The 12,660-nt window shown below is 55.0% G+C and overlaps 2 protein-coding genes and 1 long non-coding RNA gene across 3 annotated transcripts in view; 1 reads left to right on the top strand and 2 right to left on the bottom strand.

Annotated features, from left to right (window-relative positions):
- setd1a (SET domain containing 1A, histone lysine methyltransferase) overlaps positions 1 to 1,076 on the bottom strand; it is a 28,348-nt gene extending 27,272 nt beyond the window's left edge. The window contains exon 1 of the mRNA XM_088634372.1: positions 649 to 1,076. The gene's annotated coding sequence lies outside the window, so the exon portion shown is untranslated. The remainder of the gene's footprint in view (positions 1 to 648) is intronic.
- Positions 1,077 to 3,817: 2,741 nt separating this feature from the next.
- LOC148660552 (calcium release-activated calcium channel protein 1-like) lies at positions 3,818 to 11,156 on the bottom strand. Its single transcript, XM_088634373.1, has 2 exons — positions 10,287 to 11,156; positions 3,818 to 6,733 (listed from the first exon to the last, which is right to left on the bottom strand). The coding sequence occupies exons 1-2, from the start codon at positions 10,563 to 10,565 to the stop codon at positions 6,185 to 6,187; spliced, it is 828 nt and encodes a 275-aa protein (XP_088490499.1). The 5' UTR covers positions 10,566 to 11,156; the 3' UTR covers positions 3,818 to 6,184.
- LOC148660553 (uncharacterized) lies at positions 6,729 to 10,312 on the top strand. The gene is made up of 3 exons (XR_015939437.1): positions 6,729 to 7,577; positions 8,222 to 10,120; positions 10,238 to 10,312. It is a non-coding gene; the product is annotated as an uncharacterized LOC148660553 (long non-coding RNA).
- Positions 11,157 to 12,660: the final 1,504 nt, after the last annotated feature.

The following is a 12,660-nucleotide window of genomic DNA, read 5'->3' as shown; positions in this document are numbered from 1 at the left end:
AAAATGAAGCGGAGATCACCCGCCGCTGGGTACCTCACACCTAGCACCTTGACCCGGTCAGCCCGCCCCGGGGCTCCGGCTGTGGGACCCCGCGGTGCTGCCCGGGACTGCCCGGGTGTCCGGCGGTGCGACCGGCCCGGGGAGTGGAACTGTCGACCCCGAGCTCGGGCTGTCGCTACCCCGACTCGGCGCTCACCGTCACGGGCGGGACTTCACAGAACAACAAACTTCCCCGAAAATAATGGCACGCGTTCAATCCCGGGAATGAAGGTGGTATTGAAGCGAACAACGGGATGCCCTACCTTCTCCGTCCTCTCACCCGCATCCACCCTCCCGCCTCTCCCCCATCTCCACTGGGCCTCGGCTCCTCTGCCAGGCCGGCGCCCTCGCTCCCGGAATCGGCTCGCTTCAAACTCCCAGCCCGCGGCTCCGGCGCAGGCCTCACCCGAACGGGAGCCGCACAGAGCGCCGTACCCCGAAAAACCGCCACCCCTTCCACTCCACTCCCCGCCTTTTCGGCCGCTAAGAGCGTCGCTAATGTTCCGATTCTCGGATATGTGACCCCCAAGCAGAAATATAAACGGGAAGCGGTTTTTTATTTCGGAAAACGGAGATAAAAAATTAGCCGAGAGGCGGCCGCGTACTGACCTGAACACCTCGCCTGGTCTCCATCAGTCACTGCGAATTACATCCCTGTGTCCGCAGTCGCACTTTCTACACGTCTGTCTGCTAACCAGTGCACAAGAAGGCAGGGAAGGGAAAATACATTAAAATAAAAACGGAATCACTAGAGTCCTTGCTTTCTATCAAAACACAGATGTTTTCTTGTCCGGTTTACGGCCTTCGTTAGGCGTGATAAATATAAATAACAACAAGAGCGAACTCCGCCACTACTTCTCTCTGCCTATTAGCGTTAGCAGTTTTGGTGAATCTGCCGTTTTCGATCTCGAACTAAGTGTTCTCAATCGGAACTGCGCAAACAGCTCGCGCTCCCCCTCACAAACAAAAGATAAACTAACAAGAGATTCCCATCAGCTGATTCGTAGTCTTCAACACTACAACTCAAATGGAAAGACGCAAAGAGGACCTGTATTATTCCTTTGTTTAGAAGCATAGGCCTACATTTTTACACTTTTTACCATAAAATTGAGACGGTTATGGAAGTGCTATGTTCTAAAAGAGTGAGAACACCACCGTTTGCTTTAATAATACTTTTTTAAAAACAGTAGCATGCCTGTGGAAACTGCCGACTGTAATGGCGAGCTAGCTGTGGAGAAGTGGCGTGGTTACGGGCCGGAAGTGGGATTGAATGTTTTTACACGTTGCTGTGTTGTCGTATTTGAGCGCTACGTGTGAAATTCAGTGCTTCGGGAACCATTTAAACATTTTATTACGTACGAAGCGCCTTGTGTGAATTATACGAGACAGAAATAAGTCGATGTGCATTCTATGAACTGCAGTTAAACCTCCTATCGTTGGCGCGCCGTCGCAACACAGCAACAAGACAACAGTCTTTGTGTCTGAAAGTGAATTTAATGCAGAAGCATCTATAACGACTCAGTGTTATCTATATATCCATGTATTTTAATAACCATTGAACGCTATTTTAACCTGAACCGGAGTCACCTACTTTCGGAGGTGACGGAAGGTTGCTATAGTTTTTTTTCTTCAAAATTGTATTTAACATCAAACCATACTAATAAGGGAGAAAAGGTATCCAAAAAGACCAGTGAACAAAGACAAAACACAGGTTAGATCTCTATAGTCGGCGGTTGATTCTGAGCGCCATCGCAGTAATCTGATGGTTCACGCACTCGGTTGTAGTCAGGTTTCTGTTAAGAGCAACAGTCATCGTCCACCCATAGGCCTGGCGAGTTTTCTTTACGTTTCTTACTTGGATTATGGACAGATAATAACTGCCGTACATAACCGTTTAAATTTATCTTAAAATATCAGCGTTGGGACTGCTGTTTGCGATGAACGTGTAAAACTAAGTGTAATAAATGTGTACAGAAAGTGGATTTACTGCCGTAGCATCGTCTGCTTGTGAACTATATTCTTCTCGATGAAAAAGGCACGGCGTTTCCACAGTGTCGGCTGTCCCCCGCAGCTGACCTGTGCGTCTCCGCGGCTCATGCCTTCATCGATCCGCTTGCTAGTCCAGAGCGGGGAGCTGTGGGCGACACCGGTGCTAGTGGTCATCATCGCTGCCTCGCAGGGCTGGGGCCTTGCTTTCAGTTCCAGCCCTGGGGTGCTGTCTGTGAGGAGTTTGCACGTTCTCCTCGAGTTCGTGTGGATTTCCTCCTGTGGCTCCCGTTTCCTCCCACAGCCCAAAGACATTTTCTTTCTAACAAACTAAACTTTATTTCACAATAGACATCTTACAATGAGTACACACTCCCGACAAGTCATACAACCTCTACTACAGTATATTGCAAACGCTTTTGAAAGGCTGATTGTCCTTTTCCAATCTGTGCAAGTGGTTGCTGGGGCTGGATTGGCACAAACGGAGTCCCTCCAGGCCCTGCCTCCTGCTGTCGTCCTTGCCTTTCTCCCTGTCCCGGCTCTGGAACTGTGGACATACTGGCAAGCTAAGTGGCATCTGTGAATGTGGAATGTGGCACCTGAGCATGAGTTTTACCTTTATAGTATTTCATACACGTACACGAAGCCCAGGCCTATCATCGTGTCACAGATCACCAGTGTGCTCTCACAAGTGTCACAAGGGTTGCAGTCGGTCTCTGTATCATTTGGCAGTTCAAAAGCCTCTATGATTCACCACATGATCAAATTCAACCTCAACAGCAGCTGCAGTCCTTTCCTGGCACACTGAAATTTAGAATATTGCATTGCTAACTTACAAGCCTTCATCTGGACATTAAATTATCATGAGTATTCAGCTATATATATGATAAAGAAGCATATATATATATAACTTTTGACCCACATATTGGCTTACTCATATGAATAATTCAAATATTTGAAATAAGTGGCACATTAGTATAGTGGTGAGCGCTGCTGCCTTGCAGCACCGGGGCCCTGGGTTCAGCTCCTGGGGTGCTGTCTGTGTGGAGTTTGCATGATCTCACAGTGTTCTCATGGGTCTCCTCTGGGTGCTCTCTGCCTTGCACGTGCTCCTTGCAGGTCTAGGTTATACCTCCCCCGTGACCCTGAATCGGAAGCAGTCGGAAAACGGTCGGATGAATTAGTGGCCCCTTCAGTTTCTGCCTGGTAGGACAGCAGCTTTAATCCCGAGTACCATAATAACAACGGGATCAGCTGGTCTCGGCCTCCTCGAGACGCCTCCTCTCCCACTGCGCGCTCAGTCGACGGCCGAAGCAGCGCGAGGGGAATTCTGATCCCAAAATACCCGCCAGGGTCCTGGATACCCGATCCCTGCTCCCGGAGAAGCGGTCACGCCCGGAGGAGGAGGCGTGTCATCGCCTGAGCTCCCGACTGCTGACCTCCACCGCTCTCAATTGCTGCTGACTCGGACTGTGCAAGTTAATTAAGAGATAACGACCCCTCCAGACTCGGTACCAGGGCCTGGGGCCAGCTGGGTAAAACTGGAAAAGTCATTAAACATTCCTGAACTTAAAATCTCCCCCCGCCAAAACACACACTCATAATTAAACTTCCCAGCAACACTTTGATACCCCACGAGCGTCTACGTCAGGCCCTGCGTGACGCAGGAGGCGGCCCCTGCAGTGTTTGAGCCTGCTCAGTGTCATGCCTAGTGTTGTGTCTGTCTCGGGGGAAGGCGGAGTGTGTGCCCCCAACAGGCCCAGGCGAGGAAGAGACGAGACACACGGCCACCTTCTATTTCCAAAATATAATATTTAATTCCGAAAAAAGCGCCGGGGATATTTACAAGACCAGACACAAAGGGAAAGAGACAGGGAGGCGGGGTAGCTCCCGAGGCCTGGCGCTCCCTGTGGGAACGAGGAGTTCGTCTCCGGGTGACGCTCGGGGCTCAGACAGGGGTGCCGCCACCCACCGAGAGGATCGTCTGTCGTGGGGACCCCCGCAGCCCACCTAGTCGTCCTTGACCCCTTCCTCTTCCTGCAAGCTGGTTCGCAGCCCGACGCCTCCTGACCCCCCCCCCCCCCCCTCTCAGGCCAGAGGGCAGGGAGGGCACGGGGAACCTGGGACTGGCCATTTCTCACTGCGGCCACTAGATGGCCCTGGAGCACCTGCAGGAAACCAACGCCAACACAGGGAGAACATGCACACTCCACACAGACAGCACTCCAGGTCCAAAGTTGAACCCAGGGCCCCAGCAACGCTCACCACTGCACCCCCATGCTGTCCCCATCCACTAATGTATAACCACTTATAATATATTGAATCATACGCACTGATATCATACAACGATACATTTTTCGTTCCGCGTGATATATAAATGATGAATTTCTTTGTGGACCCCCTCGTTAAAGAACCGCCCTCCCTAATGCGGCCCCTGTTCCAGTGTCGGCGTCTCGTAGCCAGTGCAGGGCACACTGGGAACGAGTGATGGAGAGCAGGCGTGGGGGGGGAACGCAGGAACGGGGAAGGTTCATTCCATGCTGAAAAGCAAAGAAATGAAGCAAAACGTTTAGGCTGTGGAGCCTTCTTCAGGTCTGTGAGGAACACGCAGGCTCCACGCAGAATGACCCAGGGTCATGGCAAACCCTGTGTCCTGCTGAGTATCTCTGCCGCGTCAATGAATCGCCATAAGAAGCTGGGCTTCCTCACAAAGCACTCAGATTGGGCCCGGGTTCGAATTGCAGGTTACAGCTGGTAGAATAAGGACTCCCACTACAAGGGTTGAGGATCTCCAGCCCCAGCTGGGCTGTAATGCCTCTCACTGCCATAAAGATGTGATGGGACCTGATGCACATGCTCACAATCCTCAAAGACACTGACAGAGTCGGTCCAATGAGCTTCCTCAGAACTCGGCAGCGGACACAGGTTCAAACTACAGTCAATGCATTAAAAACTGAGAACAGGAGGCTCTGCTTTACACACAGGGTGGCGGGAGTGTGGAACAGCAGTACTGGACAGCTTGGTCAAGGTGATACCCTGGCTTTTGGGATCAACAACCCAAAAGGCCCGAACAGGCTCCTCTTGCCTGTGACCCATCTTGCGCCCGCATCCATAAAAGAACTGCTCCCCTGCTTCACCGGCAGGCTGGCTGTCGGGAGGTGCAGGTTACAAGGTTAGGATTCGAACCCGTGTGGCATGCCTTTACTAGCACAGTCCCCCGGCAACAGCCCTGCATTCGTGCTCCCTGCACGGAGCTGAACCGGAAGTGATGTAACCACCCTCTTCCTCCCCGTCACACAGCGCCTGGCTCACCCTCCCTCCGCCTCCACCCATCCCCCCAGCCCCCTCCCTCGCCAGGAGCCGCGGGGGGGCAGCTGTGCCCGCGGGGTGCTCAGACCGTGTCCAGCTGTGGCCGCGGGGTGCTCAGACCGTGTCCAGCTGTGGCCGAAGGGTGCTCAGACCGTGTCCAGCTGTGCCCGCGGGGTGCTCAGACCGTGTCCAGCTGTGGCCGAAGGGTGCTCAGACCGTGTCCAGCTGTGGCCGAAGGGTGCTCAGACCGTGTCCAGCTGTGGCCGAAGGGTGCTCAGACCGTGTCCAGCTGTGGCTGAAGGGTGCTCAGACCGTGTCCAGCTGTGGCCGCGGGGTGCTCAGACCGTGTCCAGCTGTGGCCGAAGGGTGCTCAGACCGTGTCCAGCTGTGGCCGAAGGGTGCTCAGACCGTGTCCAGCTGTGCCCGCGGGGTGCTCAGACCGTGTCCAGCTGTGCCCGCGGGGTGCTCAGACCGTGTCCAGCTGTGGCCGAAGGGTGCTCAGACCGTGTCCAGCTGTGCCCGCGGGGTGCTCAGACCGTGTCCAGCTGTGCCCGCGGGGTGCTCAGACCGTGTCCAGCTGTGCCCGCGGGGTGCTCAGACCGTGTCCAGCTGTGGCCGAAGGGTGCTCAGACCGTGTCCAGCTGTGGCCGCGGGGTGCTCAGACCGTGTCCAGCTGTGGCCGAAGGGTGCTCAGACCGTGTCCAGCTGTGGCCGCGGGGTGCTCAGACCGTGTCCAGCTGTGGCCGCGGGGTGCTCAGACCGTGTCCAGCTGTGGCCGCGGGGTGCTCAGACCGTGTCCAGCTGTGCCCGCGGGGTGCTCAGACCGTGTCCAGCTGTTGCTGCAGGGTGCTCAGACCGTGTCCAGCTGTTGCTGCAGGGTGCTCAGGCAGAGCAGCTCCTGGCTGTGTCTCTGGCTCTTGTGGGTCAGCAGCGCCCGGTAGAAGTGCAGGGCGAAGAGGGCGAACAGCAGCCCCGCGGGAACCATCACCACGGTGGCCACCAGGGCGGCGCCGTACCCCTCGCTGCTCCTGCCCCCCTCCACCGCTGCCTCGGAGGAGTTTGAGCGGAGGGAATCCGCGGTCTGGGGCCTCCCCCCGAGGGGCAAGAACTTGACCCAGCAGAGGAGGGCCACCTCGGCCAGGAACAGCAGCAGCCCCAGGGCGTTGGAGAAGCCCCAGGCCAGCTCGATGTAGGGGCGCAGGACGAGGTGGGGCGACTGGGCCACGCAGCGCAGGTTGTGGATGTTGCTGACGGCCTCCAGGTGCGGCAGGATGCAGGTGCTGACCAGCAGGGCGAAGAGGTGCAGGGCCACCAGCACGGTGGTGACCACGCTGAAGGACACCAGCAGGCCGGGGGGGTAGGGGTAGTCGTCCTGCAGGGACACCTCCACCATGGCGACCTGGGGAGATCAAGATATCAGCGAGGCTCAACTGGACCGCTCCCACCTTCCTGCCCCAGCCAGTGGCCTGCTGGGTAAGGGATCCATCGGTGTTGCCCCCACTGAGCGGATTTTGGGGAGCCCTGCTCTAGAGACACCAGCCTCAGGCTCAATTCAAGGTCTATTATCCTCTGGGGGAAATTATGTCTTACTGCACAGGCCAACACAACAATACAACAAACATTACCAAGAACATACAGCAGCTAAAAGAGACACTTCGAGTGAGATGGTTTCAGCTCTCATAAGACAAACTTTGCGGACACAGTGATTCAAATCTGATTGGAGTGAGACAGTTGTCAAACTTTCTGACACTTCCTGCGCCTTCTACCAGCTGAAAAGACACCTGGCCATTTCCTGCTGTGGGATTTCTGGTTTCCTGTTTACCCTCCTGAGGGCTGCGATTGGCCCACCCACCACAGGGAGGGGGCGTGGCGTTGGGAGGGGTTCTAACCAATGAGGGCCTGGTTGTCGGGGGCAACAGCGGCCAGACAGGAAACGCCGCGGCCCTGAGGAGGAGCGTGAGCACGGGAAGTGGTGAAACGTCTCTCTCAGCTGGGGAATCTGTTCTGTATTCATTCCAAAGCTTTCATTCTGCAATACAGACGACAACACTCTGTCGGAGCAACTGACCCGCTCCCCAGCGTGAAACCCCTGACCCGGTTGTTTTTCATTTCAGTGACACAGCACGGCCCCCAGACGGACATCAGGAACTCGGCCTGTTCTTCTTATCAAGCTTGAGCCAGCAGCCATTTCACCCTGAAACTCACAGCCTTCAGCCCCCTGGAGCTCAGCAGGTGTGAGACTGGTCAGTACCTGGAGGGGAGACTCCTGGGAAAGCTGAGGTTGCAGCTGGGAGAGGTGTTAGTGGGGCCAGTAGGGGGCGCTCACCCTGTGGTCTGTGTGGGTCCTAATGCCCCAGTATAGTGACGGGGACAGTATACTGTAAAAAGGCACCGTCCTTCGGATGAGACGTAAAACTGAGGTCCTGACTCTCTGTGATCATTAAAAATCCCAGGGCGTTTCTCGAAAAGAGTAGGGGTGTAACCCCAGCATCCTGGCCAAATTTCCCATTGGATCTTATTAATAATCCCCATCTACAAATTGTCTTCATCACTCTGTTCTCCTCCCCACTAATAGCTGGTGTGTGGCGAGCAGTCTGGTGCACTATGGCTGCCATCGCATCATCCAGGTGGGGCTGCACACTGGGGGTGGTGGAAGGGAGTCCCCAATACCTGTAAAGCGCTTTGAGTGGAGTGTCCAGGAAAGTGCTATATAAGTGTAAGCAATTATTATTAATTACTGTATATGTACCGCCCCACTACTTGCAATTTATTTAGCCATCACATGCTGCTCTCAGGGTTTTATGTGCTTTCATGTGGTTTTATGCGACTTGAGTGGTTTTTCTGTCTTGCTCTGCGCGTCTAATGTGTGATGTATTCCTTCTGGCAGACGCCAGGGACGATTTTCCACAGTTGTGGACAGCACAGGCCCCATCCGTCTTCTCGGGAACTGGCGGCCGGCGGTCAGCTGGAGGTTATCCGCGGATCCGGCCGTGGGAACAGTAATCCGGGATGAGTTACTGCTGGGAAAACGGGCTGAGCCAGCCGGGGACGACGTGCCGGACCACGGAGCGCCGCTCCGACTCAAATTCCAGCATCCACAGAACAAAGAGACGTGCTCAGAATAGGCCCGCGGCATTTCCTGACAGGCTGTGCCGGAGTGCAGTCACTGGACCACGTCCGTCTGGAGAGGAGCCTGGGGGGCGCTCTGGGGGCATGGGTGACCCCACTTCTGCCCCATATCACCTGAGCCCCTGAGGACAAAGAGGCTGACTGGACACCTTGAAGGGCTGCCACTGGTGCTCTTGTGACATAGGAGGGACCCTGTACTGGTTAATGAATTTCTTACCGATTAGAAACTGGGCTCTGGAGGAGAGCAACTATACTGGGGAGATGGTGAGGACAGTGGGACTGTTTGCTCCACCTCATTAAATAGCCACAGCTCATTAATTTCCACTCCTCGTCAAATAGCAACAGCTCGTTAAATGGTAACACCTCATTAATGATGCCACCCGGTCATGGTAACACGTCGTTAATGAAGATACCTCGTTAAATGGTAACACCTCATTAATGCCTCCACCCTCTGATGGTAACACCTTGTTAATGACCACACCTCATTAATGACCGCACCCTGTGATGGTAACACCTCATCAAATAGCCACCCCTCCTTAATATCTGCACCTCGTTAAATGGTAACAGCTCGTTAATGACCTCACTGGTTAAGCAGCCGCTCACTGAGAGTTGTGGATGTTGGAGGAGGAGGAGGAAGAGGAAAGCTGTGCTTCAGGAATGGCTGACCAAGCCCTGCTGGCTGAACGTCTGAGCAGAAGGTTTCAGGCCCCAGAGACTGAGACAAGATCAGATCAGATCAGATCAGATCACTGTATTGGCCCTATACAATCTCTTGCATTAGGAATTTGCCTTTTCACAGACCCCAGCTTGCTCTCCAAGAAGAAGCTGGGGGTCAGAGCGCAGGGTCAGCTGTTTTATACGGCGCCCCTGGAGCAGCTGGGGTTAAGGGCCTCGCTCAGGGGCCCAACAGAGTAGTATTCCTCTGCTGGCCTCGGGATTCGAACCGGCAACTTTCCAGCCACAGGTGCAAGCACAGACCCGCTAATAAACCCTCATTAATTACATAATTACACATCACTCAGGATGTAACAAAACTCTTCTTCTCATTCTCTCCTCTACTGAAAAGAATGGAAGGCTCAGCGATCAGGGGTGCAGTCGGACAGAAGACCCTGGTCTGGGGGCGACTGCAGCCCCAGGGCTCCCTGTGACCCCCTGACTCGGAGGGAGGGGGGTGAGAGTGACCACAGCAGGTCGGCCTTAGGTCGAGCTAAGCAGGGCCTGATGCAGAAGCTCGTGCTCTTTGGCCCAGCGGTTCCCAGTCCACCCGAGCGCTCGATTAAACCGACCTAACAACAGCTTTCGTCTGAACCCCGTTTCCTGCTGCTCCAGGTGCGGCACCTGCCAGTCCAGCTACAGCTCTGAGGAGAAACATTAAATCTTCCAAGTCGCGAAGGTTTAGGGATCGTTCCAGTTAAGAGGTCGCGCCCCACGGGACCAGCACTGGCGACACCTGACCTGGGTGAGCCGGGAGCGCCGTGGGATCACGGGCTCTATCGCCGGGTAGCTGCTCCGCGGACATCGCCGCGGCCCGAACACACGGAGCCCGGCCCGAGGAGCTCTCGGCAGCGCCGCACACTTCCACGGTGACGGTTCCACGTCCGAGCGTGCCGTAGTTACCGGCGGGTGACAAACACACGCCCATCTTCCACCCACGCACGTAAGCCAGCACCTTTGCCGAGACCCAACGCGAGTTCCGTGCTTCAGCGCCAGGCTTTTTTTTTTTTAAAAAAAACTTGCGTCTCGGTGGGTAACAGTTGTTCTAACAACTTTTAAGGTCCCAACACAACTATCTCTGGCTGACCCCCCCCGGTGCCCTTACTCACCATGGCGAAGCCGGAGAGCAGCGCCGAGGTGCGGCCGGACGCCTTCAGCTTGGCCCGGCTGAGGTACAGCCGGCGCCAGTTCAGCGCCTGGACCGAGTGCTGGTTGGCGCTGACCAGGTCGATGTAGGTGCTGGTGATGAAGTCCTGGTAGGAGGAGAGCGCCCCGGCGGGGTCCGAGTCCGGCGCGGCTCCCGAGCCGCCCTTCCTGTCGCTCGGCGGCTCCCCGATCGCGGCGGGGCCGGGGGCGGTGGAGCCGCCGGGTCCCGCCTCGGGTTGCATGGCTGGCGCTGGGCTACAGATCCTGCGCCCTCGTCCCCTGGCGAGAGCCGGCCCGGCCCAGTTCCAGGCCGGACGGTGTGAGCTGTGCCGGCAGCGGGGAGAGAGACGCCGGCTGACCGCCTCTGCCACTCAGGGGCAGCGTAGCTGAGAGAGAGAGACGCGCCGGAAACCGGGGGCGTGGAGGCGCGTCTAAAAATACCGAAGTATCGGGCAGAGCCGCTCCGCTTGCGAACAGTGGGAACTCGGACCAGAACCGCAGGAAGAGCGGAGAAGACGTTTCCACGTTTCCAGGAGACTGCCTGTTGAACGATGCGCTGCGGTGGGTCCTGCTGTCCGGCTCTCGCTCCCTGAGCTCTGTGACGGGCTGGGAGAGACTCACCCGCTTCCCGAGAGGAATCGCTCTCTCCAGCGCCACTCCCTAAAGCCGCTCCTGACAACAACAGGGCGGCGCAGTGGCCAGCACGGCCGCCGGGGGCCTTGCGGCTGTCTGCGGGGAGTGTGCATGTTCTCCCCGCGCTCGCATGGGTCTCCTCCCACAGGTGGAAGCTATTCAAGGACAGATTAATTCTGGGAAAACTGGCCCTGGAGTGTGTGTGTGTGTGTGTGTGTGTTTGTTTGTGCCCTGTCCAGAGTGAATCCTGCCCTGTGCTTGCTGGGGTAGACTCCAGGGTCCCCCAGCACCCATAATAATAATAATAATAATAATAATAATAATAATCTGTAATTGTGGGTTCAGTTGAGCTGTTAATAATTGATACTAATAGCTGCTAATACTCTAATAGCTGCTAATGCAAATGTTCCTTCCCAACGGAGTTTTGACTCTGACCTCAGCGACATCATTAACTCAGCACCCAGTGACATCACATTCTGCCACGTGACATCACTGGCTGCGGCTGGACAGCGACTCTGCTGATTGGGGCGCAAAGCCCCCTGTCTGAGAGCGGCCCCAGCTTTGAACTGAAACACAAATGACATTACAGACTGGCGCAGAAGGACTGGGTCCGTTAAAGGGCTTCAGTTGAGAGCAGCTCATCGATGGGACCGGATCTAGAACTCCCTCCCACACCAGCACCAGAGCACACAAGTGGAGGCTGAGAAGTGCACATAAGACTGAGAGGAGGCTTTACTTTACACAAAGGGTGGTGGGAGTGTGGGACAAGTTGCCCAGCCATGTTGTTGAAGCTGATACCCTGACTTCTCTCAATAACCAGCTGGATGAGATCCTCCAGTCAGGGCAGGAGGCTCTACTGTGATCTTAGATTCACTACAAAGTGAGAGGGATCTATCCCACTGTGAGGAGCAGAGTCTTCCTCAGAGTGAGAAGGATCTATCCCACTGTGAGGAGCAGGGTCTTCCTCAGAGTGAGGAGGATCTATCCCACTGTGAGGAGCAGGGTCTTCCTCAGAGTGAGAAGGATCTATCCCACTGTGAGGAGCCTGTGAATTGCAGACGGTGCAGCTGTCATCTCAGATTTGGACTGCAAGTAAATTTGAGGTAGTTCAAGTAGGGAGCTGCGTCAGCATGAGTAGGCTGCAAAGGAACAAGTAACGGTTTGTTCCAGGTTGAAAGGAGAAAAAAGGAAGCACAACTTTTTGGCTGGGGAGCATTTTTCGTGTGTGACAGTAAATCTGAGTGTCATCAGAGCAGCAGGAAAACCCAGGTCCACAATGGAGAATGATCTGACCTGACCAACAGGCAGCATGTAAATACTCAATAGTCAAATCCAAGCACAGAACCCCATGGGACAGTACCAGGTTTAAAGCATCCAGGATTTAGAGATTGGCTCCTGGTAGCCAAATAGGAGCCAGACTGAGGAAGGGATGAGGGAAGTAACAGCTCTTGGTAGAACGTTTTCCATGTTATCCATATTATGAAATCCCTTCATTGACATTACTATGAGTATTCATAACATAACATCACTTTATTAGCCCTATACAATTTCTTGCATTAGGAATTTGTCTTTTCACACACCTCAGCTTGCTCTCCATGAGACACACAGACAGGGAGAGAAGCCTGGGGTCAGAGCACAGACAGACAGAGTAAGATTCCTCTGCCGGCCGCAGGATTTGAACCAGTAACTTTCCAGCCACAGGTG

Source organism: Lepisosteus platostomus, chromosome 6, assembly GCF_059453375.1.
Source record: "Lepisosteus platostomus isolate fLepPlt1 chromosome 6, fLepPlt1.hap1, whole genome shotgun sequence".
Taxonomy (NCBI): domain Eukaryota; kingdom Metazoa; phylum Chordata; class Actinopteri; order Semionotiformes; family Lepisosteidae; genus Lepisosteus; species Lepisosteus platostomus.
This window is presented reverse-complemented; position numbering and strand designations above follow the sequence as displayed.